We start from the raw sequence: 25,930 nt of genomic DNA, 5'->3' as shown, positions 1-25,930 counted from the left end.
ATATCCTACAACCAAAAAGGGGGAGGCCTGGACCAGCATCCTCCTGGTGAGTAACCCCAAACTCCTGGGTTTTCAATTCTAACAGCTGGGGGAGAGGGGAGTGGGGAGTGGAACTCGGGGCACCAAGGTAGGTCCCGCATCAGCCCAGGCTGACTGGGAGCACTCTGCACCTCAACTCTTAGTCCGAAACCCAGCTGGCTGGAACCCAGGCACCCCGTGGCCCCGGAAGGCAAGGGGGAATCCCAGTTGGCCAGATGCCAGAAGTGTCTGTCTCTTTAGACACCGAAGTCTCCTCCCTGAATTAGTGAGGGAGACCCCACACATATGTACACACTCCCTCCGCCCTCCAGAGGTGATTCCTTTCCTCATTAGGAAATTCTCCGCTCCCTTTTTCCGACTCCTTTTCCGAGCGTTTACGTTGTACATCTGGAAAGGAGGCGGGAGGAAGGAGGGGGGGAGCGGGGAGAAGGAGGGGGAAGAGCCCAAACCCGCCCAGTCTGACCCAGTGCAGACAACCGGCCTCCAGCTGGGGCTGGGGCGAGGGAAGTGGAGAGGTGCGGCCCCCCCACGCCCCTTCGGGGTGGGGGGCGCGGGCTCAGCGTTCCAGGGACCACGGGAATTCTCTCCCTCTCGCCCTCCCGGCAGGCGGGGGAAGGGCTCAGCCGGGAGTTTGGCAAACTCCTCCCCGCGTTGAGTCATTCGCCTCTGGGAGGTTTAGGAAGCGGCTCCGGGTCGGTGGCCCCAGGACAGGGAAGAGCGGGCGCTATGGGGAGCCGGACGCCAGGGTCCCCTCTCCAGGCTGTGCAGCTGCGCTGGGGCCCCCGGCGCCGATCGCGTCTGCTGCCGCTGCTGCCGCCGCCGCTGCTGCTGCTGCTGCTGCTGCCGCCGCCACTCAGGGTCGGGGGCTTCAACTTAGACGCGGAGGCCCCAGCAGTGCTCTCTGGGCCCCCGGGCTCCTTCTTCGGCTTCTCGGTGGAGTTTTACCGGCCGGGGACAGACGGGTGAGTTGAAGAGGGTTGGCGGCAGGATGGCGGGGGCCGGAGGTGGGGGGGCGCCTGGAGACTGGGGGCGCGGCTGGAGTCTGGAGGGGACCGAGGCTAGAGTTTGGGAGGCGGAGTTTGGAAGGACTAGAGCTGGAGTTGGGGGCCCGCGCTGGAGTTGGGGGCCCGCGCTGGAGTAGGGAAGGGACAGTGGCCGGCATGGAGGGGAGCCAGGAGTTTGAGAGCGATTAGCGGGGAGACACGTGTAGGGTGGGGAGAGGACACGAAGCTGGAAGCTGGAGAAGTCTAGGCACGGGTCTGGGGCCAAGAGAGAAGAGGGCGCGTGAATGGAGAGCAGAGGGTCTCTGGCTGAGATCCCTGAGCTGACGGGGACCGGAGGTGGATGGGGACGGAGAGGGGGCGCGGAGGCCAAGAAGGGCTTTTTGAAGCGCTGGGGAAGCCCAGGAGGAACGGGGAGCGAACGGATCGAAGTAGAATGGGCTGTGTATTTATTGGAAGAAGGGAGTCGGAGACTCGGGGGGGGGGGGGTCCGGAGGTTAAATGGGGGCTGGCCCATCCTCCCCTCCCCCCTTCAACTCTGACCGGGAAAGACCCGGGAGGGGGACGGCGGCTCCCTCCACTTTCTCCTCGGTCTCCTACTCCGCCCTCCACCCCCCATCTCCATTCAGACGAGAGGATCTGGGAAGCTGGGGAGAGTCCCGGGACCCTGGTACTGGGGGGGCTGGGGGCTGGCTCAGCCAAGGGCGGGTGCTCGGATGTGTCGGGAGGGGTGTGTGTGCGCGCGTGGAGGGGGGTGGGTGGTTTCCCTCTAGCTCTTGGAAGGAAGGGAAAAGCTGATTTCCTGTATCCTGTCGGCTGGAGCTGAACTGAGACCGGGACTTCTGGGGCTGGGGTCGGAAGCTGGGGAGACGCAAGTTCGTAGGGCCTAAGAGAATCAGAATACAGGACGTCAGAGCCCCGGGGGTCTCGAAGGAGAATCCTCATTCCCAGCTCAGCAGGGTGACAAGCAGACCGGACCCCGAGTGCCAGGAAAATGGGGAGCCCACAGACTTGGGGAAATGAGCCAGGCAACCGGAGAACAAGGGTGTTTTTTAAATATGGGGAGGGGGAGTAAGAGGGAAAGGAAGCTGCCCCTGGGCTGGGATCAGGACTCCCAGGTGCCTGATGCAGGACCCATAACTGGAGGCTCTTCCCCCTCCTCTCTGGGCTCTGAGCTTGCCCACTGGTCCCCACCCCCCCCCAACCTCTCGTACCGGATTTGATAGGACCGCTCTCTGAGGGGAGCTGTTTTTACACATGATAAAGCTGCCAGGTCTCCACTCACTTCCTTTCATTTTTGGAGAAAAGGGGTTAATCTAGGTAATTCAATTGGGGAAGGGGGGGCGAATTTCTCCTTTGTCTGGAGGACTTAAGGATGGGAAAAAAGAAAGATAGTTAGGTCCCAGCTGTTGGTTCTGGGCTAGTCAAGGTCCCCACCCAACCCCCACCCCACCCCCTCTGGCCTCTTGCCCAAACCCCATTGCATCACCCTGTCCTGGAGCCTCTGCCAGGCCTGGCCTCCCCCAGGCCCCCTCAAACTGCTTACCACAACCCTAATGGAGACGAGAAGACCTGAGGGAGGGGACGGTATCTTCCCCCACATCAGGGTATCCAGTTATCTGGCTCTTAAACTTCCTCTTACCCCACCCCTACCCCCACCTAACACGAGTGTCATCTCCCTTTTCAAACACTCTTCAAAAACATCTGGACTTCCACACACGCCCGGTTCCCTAGGTGTCTATCTGGCCCCTGGCCTGATCCTAGGGTCCCCAAAGCCCTTTTCTAAAACAGGGCCCAGCATTCTCATCCCCTCCCCCTCCCCCCCTGCTTATCTCTCTGTCCCAAGAGAACCCAGGTGTCCAGCGTGCACACCTCCCCCTCTCATTTTCTCTTTACAATGCACTCTTAGAGTAGGGCTCGGAACATTCCACCTCCCCAGTGACCTCCCTTCCACCACAGCTGGGCTTTCAACCCCCTCCTCCCTGCAGGGGACAAACATAGCCACACACCTGGGGCCACGGCTAGAGAGGGGAGGCCTCGGTGGTCAGGGCCCCCTGCTTCACCTCTCAAGGTGGAAACCGAAACAGCCTCAGAGGCAGGATAAGCACACGAGAGGTTTCACAGTAAGAAAGGGCCAGGTTTGCAGTCAGGCAGAGCTGGGTGTGCACCCACCATTCCCTTATTCTTTGTGTGACCTGGGGTGAGCTCCTCAGCACTTAAATCTTGGCGCCTGGACTTCTCAGAAGAATCAGACACTGGTCTGAGAACGAAATGAAATATGTGTATAAAAGGTGCCTGGTCCCTAGAAAGTGATCAGTACGTGGGAGGCATGATTTTTATAAGGTCGCTCTTTTCCTTTCTGGTTCTCCCCTCCTCGGACACCACCTAGGGTTTGGTTTGGTTTGGCCACGTCCACGGCATGTGGAAGTTCCCGGGGCCAGAAATCGAACCCGTGCCACAGCAGCGACCCAGGTTGCTGGAGTGACAGTGCTGGCTCCTTAACCTGCCACACCCACCACAGGAGAACTCCACCACCTAGTTCTTTGTCTAAGTTTTTCCCCATTTCTTGTTTGCTTATAAAATGTGCTTATAGCAATGACAGTAGTAAGAGTCCCTCCCATTCCTTAGCACTTTCCTAGCACTTTTTTCTGTGGGATCATGACCAAACTCCTTACGTTAGGCAGACAGAGCGTATTGCTTTGCCCAAGACATGAGCTTGAAAGGTGCCCCAGCCTTAGCCCAGCTCCTTGGTACCTTGTGGTACTGCCACAAGTGGAGGCAACGCTTCCTTTCCGGCCAGCCGGGCATTTCCCTAGAGAGCAGCGTCTCCTATGGCCTGGCCCCTGGCAGCTGTAGGACCTGTAGGAGCTGAGTCCCACCCACTTGCTACTCTCCACCCCCCCCCAGCTTGTCAGGCCAACAGAGTCAAACAGTAACCATGTATTGAACAGGAACTTGGTTAATCAGAAGCCTGGCTGAGGAGATAGCAGAGGGGAGACGAAGGGACAAATTGGCAACAGGGCAGACCCAGAACACTGGCCCAGGTATCAGGATTCCTGGCTTCTGGTGCTTATGTTGGAAAGGCTTCTGAGTGACCCTGGCCATGTTACTTAACTTCTCTGGGATTTAGTTTCCCCATCTGGATAACGAGGACGTGGGATTAGGTCAGCAGTATTTTTATTTTTTTATTTTTTTATTATAGTTAATTTACAATGTTGTGTCAATATCTGCTGTAGTGGGTTTTTTTTTTTTTTTTTCCTGCTTTTCAGGGCCACACCAGCGGCATATGGAAGTTTCCAGGCTAGGGGTGGAATCGGAGCTGTAGCTGCCAGCCTACACCACAGCCTCCGAAACTCGGGATCCCAGCCATCTGCGACCTACACCACAGCTCATGGCATATTTATTTATTTACCTTTCAAAATGCAAATGCTGTCTTGCCAGGGCGTTCTATGTAAAACAGAGAAAAGAGCTTGTTCTAAAAGAAGATGGGGAGGAGTGTCAGGACCCAACCGGCCTCCTGTTTCTCCTTATGGCAGCCCTGAGGCATCGACAAGAAAGCCTTCCAACCAGTGGGTGAACTCCATGGTACCTTCCAGCTGAGGCAGCCTGGGTCTCCAAGAACCACCTCTAGAATTTCAGGGTTCTGAGGCTTCAGAACAAATTATGGCAATTATTTCTTCCCTTGGTTTCTATCTTTTGGAAGCCTTTATCTGCAAAACTGCCTTTAGGAAGGAATAATTAATTCCTTTTTCCTGTTTTCTTTCTGGTTTTTTTTTTTAATCAACTAGAAATTAGAACAAGAAGACGTCTATAGCTGCCAATCAGAGCTTCTGACCAATATGAGATAACCAGGTTCCCAATAGGAGTTGATCTAATTCCAGCCCAAAGCAAATACACTGGAAGTTTTAATTAGCCTGGGCTGCCTTATCAGGTATATGCATGCTTTCCGTTAGGCTTTCCGAAATATTGAGAATAGTTCAAGCACGCTCCATTGTTACCGTCTTGGATCCCTAGTAGGGCCCAGCTGCTACAGCATCTGGGAAGCAGGAACTAGGAGGGGGAGAAGAAGGATAAGCTGGGAGATGTGTCTTCCCCGACACCGGGCTCCTTGTTTGGCATGTGAGGGAGGGTAGTATTTATTGGACTGACGTGGGGGAGCTGGGAAGGAAGGGCCACTGCACCCTCATGAACAAGCCATGGGTGGCGCAGGGCAGGTCTGGGTCTGGATCTGTGTTCCTCATCTGCGCGCCAGATCCCCTGAACCTTCCCACAGCCCCAGCATGTGCCCCCAGCCCACGAGCTTGTGGGCTTTATAAGCCTTGTAAGGCCCCTCTCTCAACTTCCCGCCCTATGGAGCTCCAAGCTTCTCCCTCAGGCCACCCTGGGAGCACTCAGGCTCAGCTGCTCCCCAAGAGCAGGGAGTGGTGTGAAAATTGGGGGTGGGAGCAGGAGCTCTTGGCAGCCTATGCTCTCCTGGAAGAATATCGGGGCTCTGGAAGACTTTGAGATAACCTGTTCAACCTCTTTACCTAGATGAAGAGCGAAACAGTATTCCCAAGTCCACACTGAGCTAAGACCTAAGCTAGAATTCCTTCTCTTTTTATTTTTAATTTTGAATTTTACTTTTGGCCGCACCTTTAGCATACAGAAGTTCCCAGGCCAGGGACTGAACCCTCACCACAGCAATGATAATGCCAGGTCCTTAACCCCCTGAGCCACCAGGGAACTCCCTGACCCAGAATTCCTGTACCATAACTGTTTTCTGGGGCAGACCCTGCTACCACTGGGTTGCACCCCTCTCTCCTGCCCTAACCCTGGACAAATGCAATCTCTCCCCACCACCAACCTCACCTACTAGGCCTGGCAGCTGACCAGGTCACTGTGCCTTGAGTAACTAGCTCCCATCCCCCAGCTGAATATACTGCCTGAGTGAGAGGGGTGGGGCCCAGCGGGCGGGTGGGAGACAAATGGTGAAGTGAGAGGTTGGAAATAGCCAGGAAGCCACAGGCAGTAAACATTTCCTGTCCCCAGGGTAACCAAGGCTGGCACCCCAACCCCCATCACTCCAGGAGCTCTCACTCCAGCCGCCTCTCCTGCTCCTCTGGAGCCTGCCTTCTCTCTCCATCCTCATCCTCTGGCCCTGCTAGACCGCCCTCACTCCCGGCTTCAGTCCCTTGGAGATGCTTCCTCTGGTGCTCCCATTCCCAGGGCTCTCAAGCACCACCCCTCTCACGCCTCTCACCCCTCTCCTACCCAGTGCATCTGTTGTTGTCACCCATCCTGTCTCCTGTCCTGTCCCCCTGTCACACGCACACTCGCTTTTGTGACCTCTACCGTCACCCCAACTTGGGCACTCCTGGTTGGCTGATGAAGGGACCCACGGATCGGGGAAGGGGTAAGTGCCAGGAGCACTGAAATCTGAAAAGGGCCAGAAGCCAACAGAGATAGAGATGCCCAAGATCTAAGCTCAACAGAGAGGCCCTTGAAACCAAAACCAAGAGAGCAAGCAGTCATAGGAGCAGAGGGACAGAGGGAGAAGCAGTGCCAGAGGTAGACATGGAGGAGAGCGGAGGCCAAGGCTGGCAGGGACACTGGTCCAGTTGCCTGGCTGCCAGATGCAGTCCTCATGGGAGACTCTGGAGGAGAAAGTCGGAGGGTTGACAGCTGCGCAGAGAGCTGGGGACCCAAGAGTGATGGAAGCAGAGCCAAAGGCAGGGAAATCGCCCAGGACCTTAGCTCGGACCACCCCATTACATCGCCCCCACCCCACCCCAGCAAAGGCAACCTTCTCCTGATTATCTCAGGAGGAACAAAGGCACAGTGTCCAGAACTAAGACCCCAGTTCAGACTCCTTGGGATGGTGGATGGGAAAGGCGTTCAGAGGCTGAGACAGAGACCCAGCCAGGATGGGGAGGTCCCACCAGAGCCCCGGATGAGGGCAGGCCCAGGCCCAGAGGAACAATCTGTTTTCACCATCCTCCAGCTTCTGTCTCCACTTCTCCTGCTTGATTTCCAAGACTCACATTTTCCTCCTACACACCCCAGGGCTGGGCAGCTGGGCAGCTGGACGCCAGAGTCTTGCCCAGCGAAGGGCTTTGGCTTGGGAGGAGAGGGTCCAGACTAGGTAAGAGGACCCTGGGTTTCTAGAAGCTGTGCCTCCACTCTTGGCAGGTCCCTAAGGGAAATGGAGAGGCTGGGGTCTAGGCCCTCTGGTCCCCACCTTTTCCCAGAACTGATTCTGGTTCCTCCTTCTCATAACAGGGAAGGTGGGAGAGGCGAGAGTAGGGGAAGAGGGGAGGGGCTATGTTAGTGACAGCGGCACATGGGGACCGCCTGACTCCAGCCTGTGCCTCTGGCATGTGTGGCATCTTCTGAGATATAAATACAACCCGGGGGGCATCTACCCCACCCCCCAGCCAGCCCCTGGCCCAGGGGCCTGGGTCCTTCCTGCCTGGGAAAATGAGGAAAGCTAGGAGCCCCCCCCCAGTGAACCGCCTCTCCGTTCCCCTCCGCAGGGTCAGCGTGCTGGTGGGAGCGCCCAAGGCTAACACTAGCCAGCCGGGAGTGCTGCAGGGCGGTGCGGTCTACCTCTGTCCCTGGGCCACCAGCCCAGCACCATGCACCCCCATTGAGTTCGACAGCAAAGGTAACCCCCTCCGCACATCGGGGAGGTTCAGGGCGGGACGAAGGGGTGGGACTGCGGCGGAGGGCGGGGCCCGGGCAGGGTTTGGAGCGAGAGGCGGAGCCCAAGCGGTTCCAGGGCCTCGCGCTCCGGGACTCTGGGACTCTAGCTCCGAGCGAGCAGGAGCAGCGGTGCAGCGGCTCCCCGTGGCACTCACACCCGCTTCCCAGTCCAGCCCAGCCCAAGGAGGGCGGGCATGATTCAGAAACATGTGGCTCTCATTTTCCCTGAATCACCCACAACGCAGGGAAGCCAGGGCAGCAACACAAAGACAAGGAGAGTCTCAGAGACTCTTCTATTCATTTAACGAAGCCCTGACTAAGTGATAATGCATGCCAGGCTGTGCTGGTGCTGCAGGGGATTGAAACATGATGAAGCCACCGCCCTCAAGGAGCTTAAGGTCTGGAGTAGATGCAGAGATGGATGGGAGGAAGATGGGCGAGAAATAAACAGTAATAATAGCTAACACTTCAAGAGCACTTGCTATGTCCTGGGTAACGCTGTAAGCACTTTGCATACATTAAGGCACTTCATCCTTTCAACAGAGGCATGAGCTATTATTATCCCCATTGTATAGGTGAAGAAACAGAGGTTAAGTAGTGTGTCTAAGATCTCACACCTAGTAAATGGTGGAACGAGGACATGAACTTGAGCAGACTGGCTCCAGAGATAAACTAGGGTGAGAGCACCAAAAAAAGTGAGCCTCAAAAGATGGAGACCATGGAGGGTGTGGGGGGGGCAGTGTCAGCTTGTTCCAGGGACTGAATTTTTTAAAAAACCTGAAAGGCAGATGAGAAGCAGAGGAATAGAAAAGGCTGTCCTAGAGAGGGCTTGGGAGGAGAAAGACAGCCAGACAGACAGATGCACAGAGAGAGAGAGACATGGGAGGCAGAGATCCAGAGACAGGAGAAGGGTCAAGGATATAGAACAGGTGCTGCTAAAGAGACAGGCCCAGGTACAAACAGGGAAGTACAGCCGGAGGGTTGCCCTCTGGGGAAATAGCCATTCTTCCCCACCTCACCACCAGCATCTTTGTGCCCATCCTTGTGCCAGCCAGGTGAGGAGGGAGGCATACCAGGGGAAAGCAACTCTAGAAACCCCAGGTTCTGCGTGCATGTGTGCATGTGCATATAGGCACATGGGCATGTATGCATGTGTGCAGGCGAGGGTGAGTCAGGCTACACCAAGCCAGCACTTAAAGACCCTTCCCTCCCATGAGTCATGGGTTCAGGGCTTGCAAGTTCTTGGGCATCCTGGGCTGAGGGCAGGGGCTTCTCCAGGGCTCCGCTGCCCATGGCTGGCGTGACTCCCATTCTCACTCCCCCCAAGGCTCTCGGATCCTGGAGTCCTCGCCATCCAGCCTAGAGGGAGATGAGCCCGTGGAATACAAGTCCTTGCAGTGGTTTGGAGCAACGGTTCGAGCCCACGGCTCCTCCATCTTGGTGAGGGCCCGGCGGGCTCAGGGGCGTAGTGGGCTCAGAGGGACAGTGGTTGATGATAGGGGAGCATGGGGCGGGGGGAGGAGAGGCCCAGTTGAACTAAACCTGGAGCCCCCTCCTCCTGTGCCCTCCCAGGCCTGTGCTCCCCTCTACAGTTGGCGCACCGAGAAGGAGCCGCTGAATGATCCCGTGGGCACCTGCTACCTCTCCACAGACAACTTCACCCGGATTCTGGAGTATGCACCCTGCCGCTCAGGTAGGACAAGAGGGGGCCGGTGCCCCTCGCCTGTCTCCTCTGTGAGTCCCCACAGCTCTGCCCCCATTAGCCTTGATGCTCACTGTCTGGTCCAGGGAGGTCCTTTTTTGGTCCCCTCTCCCACCTCCTCCCCAAGCTCCCTGTCCTTTGCTGCCTGACCCATCTGAGCTCCTTCCACCACCTTCTCCCCTCGCAGATTTCAGCTCGGCAGCAGGACAGGGCTACTGCCAAGGGGGCTTCAGTGCCGAGTTCACCAAGGTGAGAGGGTGATCTGGGAGGAAAGGGGCTGTGGGTGGTGGACACGTGGGGAATCAGGGCCAGATGTGGACTCACCTTCCCCCCCACAGACCGGGCGTGTGGTCCTGGGTGGACCGGGGAGCTATTTCTGGCAAGGTGAGACTGCCCATCACTATCCTTTTGTCCTCCTTGCCCGGCCTCTCATCCCTCTCCCAGCTAGAGGTCACCGTCCCTCCCTCCTCCGGCCCCGCCCCAGCTCTTCTGTCCCTTTCCTGAGACTAACCCATCCTCTCCCACCATCCTCCACGAGCTTCCTTCCTTGAACCAGACTTCTGAAGTCCTACCCAGTCAGCCCCCAGGGTCCCCCTTCCTGCTACCTCTTCCTCCGGCCATCCCCTCCTCATCCCCTTCCCCAGGCCAGATCCTGTCGGCCACCCAGGAGCAGATTTCAGAATCCTATTACCCCGAGTACCTGATCAACCCGGTTCAGGGGCAGCTGCAGACTCGCCAGGCTAGTTCCATTTACGATGACAGCTACCTGGGTGAGCTACCTGGGCTTGGGAGCTATAGGGGGAGAACTTCTGGGGCCCCTGTCATCGCTCGCCACTCGCTTCCCTTCTCCTACCGCCCCCTGCCCTCTATGCCAATGAAGGCCCAGTAGGGGTGGGGAAGGGATTGAGGATGGTCCAGGGAAGACGGGTCCCCAAAACAGGAATACTAATATCTGCCCACCCTGTCCCCTAGGATACTCTGTGGCTGTGGGTGAATTCAGTGGCGATGACACAGAAGGTGAGTGTGTCCTCAGGCTGGGGCCAAGGCTGGTTGGAGACCTGGGACCGAGGGCCATGGGAACTGAAACTGTGTTTAGCAAGCTCCCCTTCCCTGCCCTTAGTCTATAACTTTCTCTTCCCTTTGCAGACTTCGTTGCTGGCGTGCCCAAAGGGAACCTCACCTACGGTTATGTAAGGCCCAGCCCAACCCTTCCGCCTCCCCTCCGTTCCTTTCCCCAGGCTGATCACACGAAACCATGCATGACAGTTGCAGGGGGTGTACAAGATCAGGGAGTTCCTTGGTGGCCTCAGCTTTGTCACTACTGTGGCTCAGGTGTGGCAAAAAAAAAAGTGGCTCATAGGAGTTCCCATCGCAGCGCAGCGGAAACAAATCTGACTAGGAACCATGAGGCTGTGGGTTCGATCTCTGGCCTCGCTTAGTGGGTTAAGGATCTGGCATTGCTGTGAGCTGTGGTGCAGGTCACAGACACAGCTCGGATCTGGCGTAGCTGTGGCTGTGGCGTAGGCCGGCAGCTGTAGCTCCAATTCAATCCCTACCCTGGGAACCTCCATATGGCGAGGGGGCAGCCTTACAAAGCAAACAAACAAACAAACAAACAAACAAAACACAAGTGGGTCAGAACACCGGCTCTTGGGTCAGACCAGTGTTCAAGTTCTGACATTTACTCTGGATGAATCAGTCTGTTATTCATTCCTACCCCCCTACATCCCATAAGAACCTGGAGTCTGCATAACCTCTCTGAGCCTCATCCGTCTCTATATAATGGGATAATAATAGTTCTGACCTCACAAGGCTCTTGTAAGGATGAAGTGAGATAAAGCACGTGAAGGTACTTCATGAACTGTTAGGCAGTGTACAACTGTAGCTGTTATAATTAGACCATGACAAGTGCTTTCAAAAGGACATAGATAAGAATGTCATTCAATTACCAACATTTATTAAGGCAAGGTAAGAGATAAGAAAATGAATAAGACATCATACCCTGTCTCATAAGGTGCTTCTAATCAAGCGTGGAAGATAAGACATCCATGCGATTGTAATCTAACATGCAGCCCCTATTCACGAGCCCCTCAGCACATCGGGTCCTGTCCACTCATGATTTCTGTTCCTCACAACAAGCTTATCGATAGATATTACCGTTCACATTTTACACATGACAAAGCTATGGCTCTAAGAGACCAAGTAAATTAAGATCACCCAGTTAGTAAGTGGCTGGATAGAGATTTAAAACCAGACCTGGGAGTTCCCTGGCGGCTTAGCAGGTTAAGGATCCGGCATTGTCTGGGGCTGTGGGTTTGACCCCTGTCTTGGGAACTTCTGCATGCTGCCCCTGCGGCCATTTGTTTTTGCTTTTGTTTTTGTTTTTTGTCTTTTCTAGGGCTGCACCTGGGGGCATATGGAGGTTCCCAGGGTAGGGGTCTAATTGGAGCTGCAGCTGCCAGCCTATGCCAGAGCCACAGCAACGTGGGATCCAAGCTGCATCTGTGAGCTACACCACAGCTCACAGCAATGCTGGATCCTTAACCCACTGAGCAAGGCCAGCGATCAAATCTGCAACCTCATGGATCCTAGTCGGATTTGTTAACCACTGAGCCACAACAGGAACTCCCCCTGCGGCCATTTGAAAAAAAAATTTCTTTTAATTGCGAAAAAACAAAACAAAATAGAAGTTCCTGTTGTGGCTTAGCGGGTTATGAACCCAACAACCCAACCATTTTCCATGAGGATGTAAGTTCGATCCCTGGCCTCACTCAGTGGGTTAAGGATTCAGCGTTGTCACTGCAGTGGCAGCTCAGGTCACTACTGTGGCACAGGTTCGGTCCCTGGCCTGGAGACTTCCACATGCTGGGGGCAAGACCAAAAAAACCCCCAGGTCTGTCCTATTCCAAAGTCGGCATCCTTTCTCCACTAGGATAAATGTCAGAAAAGTGGCTACGATGATATAGTAGTTTAGAAGAAGGAATAACTCCCTTTCTAGGGTATGGATGGATCAGAAAATGTTCTATGAAGGATCAGTAGAGATGAAGAGAGGCACCATCCTAGGCGGGAGCATGAAAAAAGGCATGGGGAGTTCTCATCGTGGCTCACTGGTTAACGAATCCGACTAGGAACCATGAGGTTGTGGGTTCGATCCCTGGCCTTGCTCAGTGGGTTAAGGATCCGGTGTTGCCATGAGCTGTGGTGTAGGTCACAGACAGGCTCAGATCCTGCATTGCTGTGATGCTGGCATAGGCCGGTGGCTACGGCTCTGATTAGACCCCTAGCCTGAGAACCTCCATATGCCGAGGGAGCGGCCCTAGAAAAGACAAAAAGACAAAAAAAAAGAAAGAAAAAAGGCACGGAGGGAAAGGAAAATAATTCAGGCCAGTTTAGCCAACTTATGGGCTGATGGATGATGAGAATAAGGATAGGTTGGGCAAAAACAGACAGGTTGGGGCCAGATTCTCCAGGGCTTCAGAGGACCAGCCAAGAAGCTGAGACAGGGCAATGGCTGCAGGGAACCACTATGGTGTTTCCAAGCCAGAGATGCCCTCACAGACTGGCTTTAGGGTAGTGGGTCCCGCTGCAGTCGGGGAAGGGAGAGGCCAAAGCAGGGGGAAGCCAGGGGACTCTCCAGCAGTCCTGGGGGTGTGGCTCACATCAAAGGGACATCAGCCAGGGTGGAGAGGAGAGCAAGGAATCAAGATTCTCTCGGGGCAGGGAGAGTTCCCCTTGTGGCTCAGTGGTTAAGGAACCCGACTAGCATCCATGAGGACAGGGGTTCGATCCCTGGCCCTGCTCAGTGAGTTAAGGATCTGGCATTGCTGTGGCTGTGGTGTAGGCTGGCAGCTATAGCTCCGATTGGACCCCTAACTGGATACCTCTATATGCCGTGGGTGCGGCCCTAAAAAAGACAAAAAGACCAAAAAAAAATTTTTTCAGGGGGACTGGTGGTTCATCACTAAAGAGGGACGTGGGGGAGACAGGCCTGTCTGTGGTTTGAGAGGGCTGGGGAGTGAGGCCTCAGTCATTCCACTAATAATTATTGTCTTCTGCTCACGAAGCACTACTTTAGGCTCTAGGGAGAAAGCAAAGAGTAAACCCAAGCTCCTGCCCTCACTGATCTGACGTTCTAGGGGGCAGACATGGACAGCAGGCAGATGAGTATGAAATCTGTCAGGGTAGTCGATGGGCCACATGGAGGAAAATTCTGTAGCAGCCCTGGGATGGCACTCCCCAGGGTAGACATGGGAATATGAGGCAAAGCAAAGGAGGGAATTAGGGGACAAGTTGTCTGTGTCTCCAAGGAACGCCTGTCCCTGGGTATCCTGTACCCATTTGTCCTCCACCTATGGGATGGTCTGGGAAGCCGGGACCAATAGGTGTATCTCCTCGTCTCCAGGTCACCATCCTTAATGGCTCAGACATCCGGTCCCTCTACAACTTCTCAGGGGAACAGGTGAGGCCACCCACCCCTACCCCCACAACAACCCAGCTTGGTCCTCTGCCAACCAAGCCCTGGCCCAGAGCCAATAAGCTGGGCTCCCTGGAGTCCCTGACCCCACCCCCCACATGACCCCATCCATGGACCCCCTAGTTCTGACCTACTGGCACCCCTTCTTCCCCCCAGATGGCCTCCTATTTTGGCTATGCAGTGGCTGCCACAGACATCAATGGAGACGGGTGAGTAATGGAAAAGGGGCACAGCCCGGTGCCCTCCCCAGATCCAAGGGGTAGGAGAGACAGAGAAAATGCAGGAGAATTTTTCTCTGGATTCCCCTGCCTGAATTCCCTCTGCTCGGGGCAAGGAGAGCGCTGAGAGCCAAAGACCAGAAACCTCAGCTCTCTCCCTTGGGTGGCAGGGAGCCCGGGATCCAGGAAGCCTGGGGTCTCCTGGATCTGGGATTGAGTGGCTCTGGGTAGGCGGCAAGCAATGTCTCAGGATGCCTGGGTTTCCTGTACCCCCAGGCTGGATGACTTGCTGGTGGGGGCGCCCCTGCTCATGGAGCGGACAGCCGATGGGCGGCCGCAGGAGGTGGGCAGGGTCTACATCTACCTGCAGAGCCCGGCGGGCATGGAGCCTGCACCTGCCCGGACCCTCACTGGCCACGATGAGTTTGGCCGATTCGGCAGCTCCCTGACACCCCTGGGGGACCTGGACCAGGATGGCTACAATGGTAAGCACCAGGGGCACAAGGTGACGAGGGGGAGTTGGGGCCTGAGTCAGAAGGGATGGGAGAGCCGTGACAGATAAGATAGAAACCCACGGGAGTTCCCATTGTGGCGCAGAGGAAACGAATCCGACTAGTAACCATGAGGATGCGAGTTCCATCCCTGGCCTTGCTCAGTGGGTTGGGGATCCAGCATTGTGGTGAGCTGTGTAGGTTGCAGATGTGGCTCAAGATCCCGCTTTGCTATGACTGTAGTGTAGGGCAGCAGTTACTGCTCCAATTTGACCCCTAGCCTGGGAACCTCCCTATGCCATAGCTGCAACTCTAAAAAGAAAAAAAATAATAAAGACAGATACCCAAGACTCCCAGTGATTTCTCCAGGTGTGTCAATGTTAATTCCAGTGTCTAGATTTGGGGACTTTAATAAAGAGATGAGAATCCTGGGAATGACAGATGGGGAAAATAGGATCCCAGGTCCTGGGGTCTGGTGGTAGAGATCTGGACTCCCGGGTTCCTCGTCCACTGACTGGTGTGTGCCATGTGTCTTGCAGATGTAGCCATCGGGGCTACCTTTGGTGGGGAGAACCGGCAGGGAGCAGTGTTTATATTTCCTGGGGGCCCAGAGGGCTTGGCCTCTAAGCCTTCCCAGGTTCTGCAGCCCTTGTGGGCAGCTGGCCACACGCCAGACTTCTTTGGCTCGGCCCTTCGAGGAGGCCGAGACCTGGATGGCAACGGATACCCTGGTGAGTTGTGCCAGAGCCCCCTTTCACCTTAGAATTCCCTGGTCACGGACCCCTTTCCCCTCTAATGCACGTTCTTAAGCTCCTGGGTGCACTTCTAGGGTGTTGCCACCAGGTGGCGCGGTCCTCTCACGCCAGCTTCCTTGAACAATGAAACTAGAAGGGGTTGGGAGGGGAGGATCCTGATTTGGGACTTGCTGTAAGGGGTAGTTTCTTGACTTCTTGCAGATCTGATTGTGGGGTCCTTTGGTGTGGACAAGGCTGTGGTGTACAGGTATGAAGGGCAGGGGGCCGCCCGGGAGAAGTGGGAACTGGAGGATTTCTCAAGAGGGCCGAGTTTGGGGATGTGTACAAACCGGGATCCAGGGGCTTGGGCATCAGCTTCCTGTGCTCAGGTTTCCAGGGAGTCTTAGTTCTTTGACCCCATGTCCGCTCTTGGCAGAGGTCGCCCCATCGTGTCTGCCAGTGCCTCCCTCAGCATTTTTCCCGCCATGTTCAACCCAGAGGAGCGCAGCTGCAACCTGGAGGGGAACCCTGTGGCTTGGTGAGCAGGGCAGGCGATGGCGGGATGGTATCTGGGGTACCTCATCTGTGCCCGGAGTGGGCAGGGAGACCGGGTCCATGGAAGGGGACAAGTGGGGCTGTCCTAGTCTGAGTCTATCCGGGAGGCAGGTGGAGGCCAGGGTACCTGTTCCAGCTGGACCCACCAGCTTTCCTTTGGGTCTTCCTCCAGCATCAACCTCAGCTTCTGCCTCAACGCTTCTGGAAAACACGTTCCTGACTCCATCGGTGAGGGAGATTGCGTGACCCTCTCGGGGCCTTGGGACAGGCGATGGCAGGGCGGGGCGCCCGGGGACCTCTTTTCTCTCTGGGTAGATTGGGAGGGAGAGGCAGCTCCTCCTTAACATGTGCACCTGGCTGCAGGCTTCACGGTGGAGCTCCAGCTGGACTGGCAGAAGCAGAAGGGAGGAGTGCGGCGGGTGCTGTTCCTGGCCTCCCGACAGGCCACCCTGACCCAGACCCTGCTCATCCAGAACGGGGCTCGGGAGGACTGCAGAGAGATGAAGATCTACCTCAGGGTATGGCCCCGAGGGCAGGGTGGCCGCATAGAACCAGGGGTCCCTCCTGAAGGGAAAGAGACTGGGAGATTCCAGTGAAGGGCTTGGGACTTGGCAGGGGAAGGGGACCTTTCCATCAGAGGCCCTGGGAACCAGGCTGCCTCTGAAGCAAGGAGCATTCAGGTGGAGTTTGGCTACCTGAATTCTGGAGGGCCCTGGGGGGACGAAGGGAGATGTGAGAGGGTGAGGAACAGAGCCACCACATCCCCAGTGTCCCTTGACTCTGAACCCTCTCTCCTGGCCCCAGAACGAGTCAGAGTTCCGAGACAAACTGTCTCCAATTCACATCGCTCTCAACTTCTCCCTGGACCCCCAAGCCCCTGTGGACAGCCACGGCCTCCGGCCTGTCCTACATTACCAGAGCAAGAGCCGCATAGAGGACAAGGTGAGGATAGGGTGGGGACGCCGGCTCAGGGGAGAGGGCCCTGGGCTCCTGGGGGCGGGGCCCTGGAGGGGGGAGGCGACAGCTCAGGAGGGGGTCACAACCCCCCTCTCAAGGCTGCCCTGCTCCCCAGGCTCAGATCCTGCTGGACTGCGGAGAAGACAATATCTGTGTGCCAGACCTGCAGCTGGAAGTGTTTGGGTAAGTGAAGGCTGACGTCCAGCTGCAGGATTCCAGATGCCAAAGTCTCGTAACAGGACACGTGGAGCTTGGAGGCACCTGGCACATGAAAAAGTAGAATAGGGACGTATTCGCTCACCTCCTGACCTTGGGAAATGACTCAGCTTCGCTGAGCGTCAGCTTCTTCATCCAGATAGTGGGAAGGACAGCATCTATGCCTCTGGCTTTTTGGAAGATGAAATGAAATGATCTATATAAAGCATCAAGGAGTTTTCCTTGTGGCTCAGCGGGATATGAACCTGACTAGGATCCGCAAGGATGCGGGTTCGATCCCTGGCCTCACTCAGGGGGTTAAGGATCTGGTATGGTTGTGGCTATGGTGTAGGCTGGCGGTTGCAGTTCTGATTCGACCCCTACCCTGGGAGCCTCCATATGCCGTGGGTGTAGCCTTAAAAAGTGAAAAAAAGCATCAAGCACAGTGCCTGCCATAGAGTCGGGACTCAGTGAATGGTATCTAGTGTTACTATATTATGATGCTCATGGCCCATCGTCCTGGTTAAGGGATTCATTCCCGCAAGGACCCTGACCTTGTGTGTCCCCTCCAGGGATCAGAACCACGTGTACCTGGGCGACAAGAACTCCCTGAACCTCACTTTCCATGCCCAGAATGTGGGTGAGGGTGGCGCCTACGAGGCAGAGCTTCGGGTCACGGCCCCTCCAGAGGCTGAGTACTCCGGACTCGTCAGACACCCAGGGGTGAGAGGGGACTCTCAGGCGGGGCTTGGGAGGAGACCCTGCCAGCGGGACACCAAAGCCTTACCTGCACCACCTCACCTCCAGAATTTCTCCAGCCTGAGCTGTGACTACTTTGCTGTGAACCAGAGCCGCCTGCTGGTGTGTGACCTGGGCAACCCCATGAAGGCGGGGGCCAGTGTAAGTCTGGGACAGGAGGGGGGACCTGACGGGACAGTGACGGCCTCATCCAGAGCAGAGCTGTGGCATCGGGAAGGAGGGTTGCAATTGGGAGGTGGTATATGCCCAGACTAACGGCCCCCTTGTCCTCCCTCCCTGTCCCACAGCTCTGGAGTGGCCTTCGGTTCACAGTCCCTCACCTTAGGGACACGAAGAAAACCATCCAGTTTGACTTCCAAATCCTCAGGTAGGGAGTGCGTGGTGGGGCCAGGCTGCGGCTGCGTGGCAGGGGTGGGGTGGGGGAGGAGTCTGGTGCAAGCGGGTTCCTTCCTGGCTGGGCCCCAAAGGCCCTTCAGTCTCCCCTCCATCCCACAGCAAGAATCTCAACAACTCGCAGAGCGAAGTGGTTTCCTTCCGGCTCTCGGTGGAGGCTCAGGCCCAGGTGTCCCTAAACGGGTCAGTGCCCAGGCAAAATGGGGCGTCTCTGGGCGGGGAGGCAGATTTCTAGAAAAGGGTGCCTATGGGATGCTCTGTCCTCTAAACCCTCTTCCTCTTCAGGGTCTCCAAGCCCGAAGCAGTGATATTCCCCGTGAGCGACTGGCATCCGCGAGACCCGCCGCAGGAGGAGGAGGATGTGGGTCCTGCTGTCCACCACGTCTACGAGGTGAGGAAGGACAGAGGCGGGAAGCGCCAGGGCCAGGGCGCCAACGGGAGTGGGGGGCGGGGCCAGAATGAGTGACGGGAGGGAGGAGCTAGTATGAGGGACAGATGGCCTCCGACCGCGAGGGAGAGAGGGGAAGCAGCGGGAAATGAGAGGTAAAGGCCCGGGCAGGGTCAGTGTGAGGGACGGGCCAGTCGAGGGGCTTAGAAGGGAAGGATGGAGCCGCCTCCCGGAGCGCTGGCTGGAGAGGATCCCTGCACGGTGAGTTCCTCCCTCACTCCTGAGATGGCAACACGAGGCCGGGAAGGGTGGGCCATGGGACCCGGGGCTCAGCAGGGCAGAATCACGCCCTCCTTTCCCGCGATGACTGTGCCCGCCTCTCCTCAGCTCATCAACCTGGGCCCCAGCTCCATTAGCCGGGGCGTGCTGGAGCTCAGCTGTCCCCAGGCTCTGGAAGGTCAACAGCTCCTCTACGTGACCAGGGTCACAGGACTCAGCAACTGCACCACGAGTCACCCCCTCAACCCACAGGGCCTGGAGGTGAGGGGCCTGGAGACCTGCCTGGGGGTCAGGGGACCAAGGCTGAGGGGGTTGGTTGGGGAAGGTTGCTCCGGGTCTGGAAGAGCCAATAAGGATGTGCCTGGAGCTAGGACTTGGGCCCCTGGAAAGGGTTCAGAAGGCCCGCGGTATCTTAAGGCCCTGGGAAGGAAAAAGACTTATGCACTGCACCCCTGTCTTTCTGCCCGAAGTATCCTTCCCTTACTTCTTGCCCTGGCACACTCCTAGGGCCCAGCTCAGTGGCACCTCCTCTAGAAAGCCTTCAGATCCCGCCCCCCCCAGGGCCCCAGGGCCCCAGGGCCCGTTGTAATGTTCATTTACTCATCAACGACGTTTAAATTAAATGAGTGTTGTAGGCATAGGAAATATTGCACCAAGCAAAACTCACAAGGTCTCCACTGTCATAGAGTTGATGTTTTAGTGTAGGGTCTTAGACAATAAAAGTTAAAAAGAGAGCGAGGAGTTCCCATTTGCGGCTCAATGGAAATGAGTCTGACTGGTATCCATGAAGTCCCAGGTTCGAATCCTGGCCTCGCTCAGTGGGTTAAGGATCCGGCATTGCCGTGAGCTGTGGTGTAGGTTGCAGGTGCGGTTTGGACCTGGCATTTCTGTGGCTGTGGCGTAAGCCAGCAGCTGCAGCTCCAATCTGACCCCTAGCCTGGGAACCTCCATATGCCGCAGGTGTGGACCTTAAAAGATGAAAAAAAAAATTAAAAAGAGAGAGGAACAAATTTTGAGAAGCACAGGGCTAACCTGCCGGGGTGGGGTGGAGCCAGGAGCCTAAGTTGAGTCTTCAGGGAAAATCTCTTGAGGGAACAGGTGAATTGAAGCATGAAAGACCAGGATGAACCAGTTTGTGAAGAGCATTCCAGACAGAGGGAACAGCCAGGGCAAAGGCCCCAAGGCAGGGATGGGCCGCTAATTATTTGACACCTCCTTGTAAGCTCCAGGGACTCAGTCCTACTTGTTTCCACAGTTTGAATGCTGAGTTTGGTGCCTCACCATGGCAGGTGGTCAGTTGCACGGATGGAAGATCAGGTCAAAACTGCTCTGGCCCCCAGCTGCAGCCTGACTTAGATGCTGTAATGAGGTGGGAGAGGCTGCTAACATCTCTTTCCTCTTCCAGCTGGATCCCGAGAGTCCCCAGCACCACCGGCTGCAGAGACGGGATGCTGCTAGCAGGAGCCCTGCCTCCTCGGGCCCTCAGATCCTGGTAAGTCGTCCTGGGCATGTGGCCTGGGCCCGAGAGTTCAGTACCTGTGTGGATCCTCACAGAAGGGCAGAGCATCGGGTTCAGGCCTGCGCTTTCTTCCAGAAATGCCCGGAGGCAGAATGTTTCAGGCTGCGCTGTGAGCTGGGGCCTCTCCATCGGCAAGAGAGCCGAAGCCTGCAACTGCATTTCCGCGTCTGGGCCAAGACTTTCCTGCAGGTGAGGGAGCCTCACCTCAGTCCTGACCCCCGACCTTCGGGCTTGTCTGGAATGACCTTCCCTTTCCCCACCGCCCTGGACACTCCCTTTATTGACCCGGGACCCAGGCGGTCCCCTTCCCCTCCCTCACCCTTGTTTGGACCGAACTGTGTGTTCTCGGCGCCACCTAGTGGCCATACTGGGACCGACCGCTTCCCTTTCCTGGCCCATTCAGAGTAGGGAGGGTTGAAGACCAACACCAGGGGGCAGAGAATGATAGAAAAACCGAGGGGGAAGATGAATCCGTCGTGGAGAGGCAAGCAGATGTAGGAACAGTAAAGAGCAGTCATTTATTAAGGGCACCCTTTGGGCCAGGCATTGTCCTGAGTGCTTAACCCACATGAATGATTCAAAAAAAAATTTTTTTTTATTGAGCATACTGTTATTATAAATTATTCAGTTATAACTATTCGGTCACACATTTATCATCTCATATAAGAAGCATAGAGAGAGATTCAGGAGCGAATGAGTCCAGAATAGGGAAAAATCATAACCTGGGCCAGACCATGGGGAGCCCTATATCCTCTGGATGGCAAGAGGGGCTGCCCATAACACTTTCTCCCACCCACAGCGGGAGCACCAGCCATTTAGCCTGCAGTGTGAAGCTGTGTACCAAGCCCTGAAGATGCCCTACAGAATCCTGCCTCGGCAGCTTCCCCAAAAGGAACTTCAGGTGAGTCTGGGGCCAGAAGTCTGGGCCCAGGGAGGTTGAGTGCTAGGCCTGGGATGTGACAGGGACCGGCCTAATTATGGTCATGAATATTTATTGAGCTTCTACTATGTGCCAGGCACATGCTAGGTCCTGGGGTACAATGATCAGCAAGATAGACAGGGCAGGGAGAACCTAGTGTGACCAGTGCCCACGTGTTTATGGGAATACATCATAGGGACGCTTGAACACAAGTGTGTAGAGTCGGGAAAGGCTTCCTGGAGGAAGAGATGTTGAAACGAGACCTGAAGAATAAATAGGATCTACCAGGCTAACCAGTCAGGAAAGGAAGGTTCTCTGGGGAGAGGGGATTAGCAGGGGTGGAGGCCCCAAAGTAAGGGACATTTTAGGAATTTGAATTTTGAAGTTCAGAATTCTGTTCGCCCAAGATGGCAGGGGAGAGGTGGGTCTAGGTCCACTGGCAAGTAGGGCAGGAAGAACTAATGGCTTTTCAGTGACCTCTCCTGGCTTGCTCCCCAGGTGGCCACAGCCGTGCAGTGGATCAAGGCAGAAGGCAGCCACGGCGTCCCGCTGTGGATCATTATCCTAGCCATCCTCGTGGGCCTCCTGCTCCTGGGTCTGCTCATCTATATCCTCTACAAGGTCAGCTACATCCCACCCGACTTGGCCCCTCTCTCACCAGGTTCTGCTCCTGACCCAGCCCAGCCCAGTCCCAAACATCTGCCTCCAGATCGGTTCTCCAGCCACATGCCCCCACCTGTCCCTGGCCATGCACATCCCATCCTGACACTGCCTTTAGGGTTTTCCTTCATTCTACGGCCCCTGGCTTAGAAAGAGTTCTCTTGACTCAAGCTGCTAAGTTTGCCTATACTTTCAAACTCAGTGTTACTCACAGGTGGCCAGCCTATGGCATTTGTGCTGTCACTTCTTCCAGAACCCCATGATCATGCCCTAGAAGTAGCCTCAGAATCCTTTTCACCAATAGGCAGTGAGACTTAAAACTTGACTGCAAGCCTGTTTGCCATCCCTGGCTTAGCTGGGGCATTTTTACGGCACCAAAGCACCCCCAACTTTAGCCCTCCTGGCCTATTCCACCTGTTGGAGAGGCAGTTTTAGCAGGCTGAATTTGGGCCCCTTTTATAAGATGGAGAGCTTGGCAGCACTGAAGTCATCTCCATCCCCTCTTGGGATAAAATCTGGGGAGAAGTGGGAAGCAGAGTATCTCAACTCCCCCTCCTTTTCCCCTCCTTAGCTTGGATTCTTCAAACGCTCCCTCCCATACGGCACCGCCATGGAAAAAGCTCAGCTCAAGCCTCCAGCCACCTCTGATGCCTGAGTCCTCCCGATCCCAGACTCCCGATCCTGAAGGCCCAGTCCCCCCACCCTCAGTCTACTGACAGGGAGGGGGCTGGGCGCTTCCTGAAGGTGCTGAGGGCCAGGGAGAAGCTCCTCTCCCCAGCCCGGAGACATACTTGAAGGGCCAGAGCCGGGAGGTGAGGAGCTGGGGATCCCCTCTCCCCATGCACTGTGAAGGACCCTCGTTTACACATGCCCTCCTCATGGATGGGGGACTCAGATCCAGGGACAGAGGCCCCAGCCTCCCTGCAGCCTTTGCATTTTGGAGAGTTTCCAGAAAACAACTTGGAACCAGAACTGGGAGATCCAACCCCAGTTCTCTGGCCCACATGTGCCACCAGGACTTCCCGTCCAGCTCCAGCCTGCAAAGATCTGTCCTCAGTCTTGCCAGAGGTCCGCAGGATGCCCCCAGCTAAGAACCTGGGACCTGGGGAGCGAGACATGGCAGCTCTGGACAGCCCCCACCCTGGTGGGCCAACAAGGAACACTAACCGTGGATGGTGCCCCAGGCCCAGCTCAGGACAGATCCCACAGCAGATTCGACGCTGGCCCAGAACCACTCCAAGGGGGACTCTAAAAGGGCCAGATCGAACCTGGGGTTGATCTGGGCCCCAGACTCAGACATTGGTAACCTAAGTAGGCAGAACCAGGACTACATCTGAGCCTGCTCCACACCTGGGCCTGGAGGCCCAATCCACTTCTGACTCAGGAGAAGTCAGCAATTGCCCAGGACCCTGAAGGGGCTGTGATGGCAACAGATCTGGAACCTTAACCCTGGCCAGAGGCAGGCCCTCCCAGTCTCCCGGAGAAAGGGGGAGCCCGCCGTCCCAGGCCTGCAGGATTTGGGTTCTGCCCGCCAGCTGCACTGACGCTGCCCCTCCTCTCCCTGCCCAACCCTCCCCTCACCTCGGCTCCGGACACCGGGGACTTATTTAAACTCTGTTGCAAGTGCAATAAACCCGGCCCGGTGCCCCCACTGACCACGGCTGGAATTTCTCCTAGCCCCACTCTTTTCCAGACGCTTCCTGGAACCAGACCGCTTGGTGGGTGGGAAGTGCCTGGGTTTCTTGCAGCATCTTTCCACTGGGAGCTAGGAGTCTGATCCCCAGCAACTGTGGAATTAGTCTGGGGGGGCTCCCTTAAATGAAAGAGATGATGGAAGGGGTGGAAGAAGGGCTTGACTCCTCTGCCCATCACCCCAGCCCCACCGGATCTGGTCCCAACACCTCCAAGAAGGGAAAAGGAATCCCTACTCTTTGGGTTTGAGGATTAGGGAAGAACGCAAGGGGGGAGATCCAAGTTGAAGGTGGGGGAAGATGGTCTGGAAGACTCACCCAGGCTTCCCTCAATCAGAATAATGAAATAGGCTGTAAGAAAAAGCCACAGAACTAAATGAGAAGAAAGCCAATTAGGTTTTTGTTTTGTTTTCATTGCCCATTTTATACTGGTGGGTCGAGGGAGTGTTAAATAGTTTATGTACATGATCTCAATTTCTGTCAATAATCCTGTGATTGATTCCCCTTTACACAAGGGGAAATTGAGGTCCAGAGAAGTTATGTAACTTGCCCAAGGTCACACAGTCAAATTCATTGCCTTGCTTGTGTCAGCCCTCATCTTAACCAACATGGCTTAGGGTCAGGTTTTTTGTTGTGTTGTTGTTGTTGTGTTTGTCTTTTTGCCTTTTCTAGGGCGGCTCCCTCGGCACATGGAGGTTCCCAGGCTAGGGGTCTAATCGGAGCTGTAGCCACCGGTCTACGCCAGAGCCACAGCAATGCAGGATCCGAGCCGTGTCTGAGACCTACACTACAGCTCACGGCAACGCCGGATCCCTAACCCACTGAGCAAGGCCGGGGACCGAACCCGCAACCTCCTAGTTCCTACTTGGATTCGTTAACCACTACGCCACAACGGCAACTCCAGGATCAGGTTTTTGAAGAGAATCAAAGTAAGGGGATGCTTCAGGCTCCTCTGTCACTTCAAGGCCTGTCCTAATGTCCAGCAAGAGGACAGAGAGGGGAGTTCCCGTCGTGGTGCAGTGGTTAACGAATCCGACTAGGAACCATAAGGTTGAGGGTTCGATCCCTGGCCTTGCTCAGTGGGTTGGGGATCCCGTGTTGTGGTGGACTGTGGTGTAGGTCACAGACGTGGCTCGGATCCTGCGTTGCTGTGGCTCTGACGTAGGCCGGAAGCAACAGCTCCGATCGGACCCCTAGCCTGGGAACCTCCATGTGCCCCGGGTGCAGCCCTAAATAGACCAAAAAAAAAAAAAAAAAAAAAAGGACAGAGAGGGAGGGGTGCAGAAATTCTAATAGGATTGTTAGACGCAAAGATGTCCATGTCCTGCTAGACCAGAGTTCAGCCACCAGAGGGCAGCATAGCCACAAATTTATGGGAATTTGGGGCCGGGAGGCTGTGAGGTCCTCCATACTCTTCCCCCATGGCCAGAGCTATTCTTATTAAGTTCAGCTCCTGCCTAGCAGTGCCCACATGGTCTCAAAAGATCTCTCCTGGGAGGCCAAGCCTGCTGCACACTGCCATCTGTGACTTCTTGATAATCCTGTACCTCAGGAATATCTTCCCAGGACCCATAAATGAAGAGGGACTGATGGGGATGGAGAGACCCAGTGAGGCAAAGAGCCACCTAGTATCTCCAAGGATGACAGCTGTGGCATAGCAGGGCACTGGGAATTCTCCAGGAAGGAAATCCCACACTCGCCCTCTTGGGGGATGGGTGGGAATGGCATCAGCCAAACTCCAGGGGCCAAGACTGAGATTCCTTACCCTCCTGGGGAAGAAATGAGGGGAAGTGGGCTTTGAGTACTGGGCTGGTATCATAGGCATGTCTGGGTGGTGCCTGTACCTTTGAGTCTAAGGGTGACAAGGTCTCTCTCAAGGATGCACAAAGTGGGAATTCCTTGGGCTCAGAAATGCTGCAGATGTAATCTAGCACCAGCCTCTGTCCCTGAACTGTAATTCTCAGGCTCTGGTCTGTTTCCCCTTCCAAACCTCCCAACCCCTCCAGAGCATGTCTGCCTCCCATTCTGAGATTTGAAGGATGCATGGGGACAGGAGGGTAGGGGGCTTGAGGGTAGGGGTAAGGCCCTGTCTGTCAGTGGAGATGGAAAGGAGGCCCCAGGAAGGGGACGGAGCAGCTGGGGGCACAGGAGGGGGAGGGGGCTCAGGAGAGGCAGCTGGCAGGCGGGAAGCTGATCTGGGGGTCTCAAGTTTCTTGACATCAATTAGAGCAGCCGGCCTGGGCTCATTAGTAGCCCGGGGTGCAGGGCTCAT

The 25,930-nt window shown here is 55.9% G+C and overlaps 1 protein-coding gene across 2 annotated transcripts; it reads left to right on the top strand.

Annotated features, from left to right (window-relative positions):
- The first annotated feature begins 482 nt into the window (after positions 1-482).
- ITGA5 (integrin subunit alpha 5) lies at positions 483-23,622 on the top strand. 2 transcript variants are annotated; one of them, XM_047786825.1, is made up of 30 exons: positions 485-1,001; positions 7,556-7,686; positions 9,052-9,164; positions 9,297-9,417; positions 9,614-9,675; positions 9,765-9,810; positions 10,071-10,196; positions 10,399-10,443; positions 10,573-10,616; positions 13,829-13,885; positions 14,057-14,109; positions 14,395-14,603; positions 15,149-15,340; positions 15,566-15,611; positions 15,780-15,881; positions 16,071-16,126; positions 16,262-16,416; positions 16,703-16,840; positions 16,971-17,038; positions 17,623-17,773; positions 17,858-17,950; positions 18,097-18,176; positions 18,305-18,385; positions 18,488-18,593; positions 18,978-19,130; positions 20,275-20,361; positions 20,464-20,577; positions 21,188-21,289; positions 21,806-21,928; positions 22,539-23,622. In XM_047786825.1, exons 1-30 carry the CDS (start codon positions 766-768, stop codon positions 22,620-22,622), a joined length of 3,174 nt encoding a protein of 1,057 aa, XP_047642781.1. In that variant the 5' UTR covers positions 485-765; the 3' UTR covers positions 22,623-23,622. The 2 variants fall into 2 exon arrangements, 1 of the variants encoding a protein (XP_047642781.1); XR_007135829.1 differs by lacking the exons at positions 20,464-20,577; positions 21,188-21,289; positions 21,806-21,928; positions 22,539-23,622 and having other exon boundaries at positions 483-1,001; positions 18,277-18,385.
- Positions 23,623-25,930: the final 2,308 nt, after the last annotated feature.

Source organism: Phacochoerus africanus, chromosome 7, assembly GCF_016906955.1.
Source record: "Phacochoerus africanus isolate WHEZ1 chromosome 7, ROS_Pafr_v1, whole genome shotgun sequence".
NCBI lineage: Eukaryota > Metazoa > Chordata > Mammalia > Artiodactyla > Suidae > Phacochoerus > Phacochoerus africanus.
This window is presented reverse-complemented; position numbering and strand designations above follow the sequence as displayed.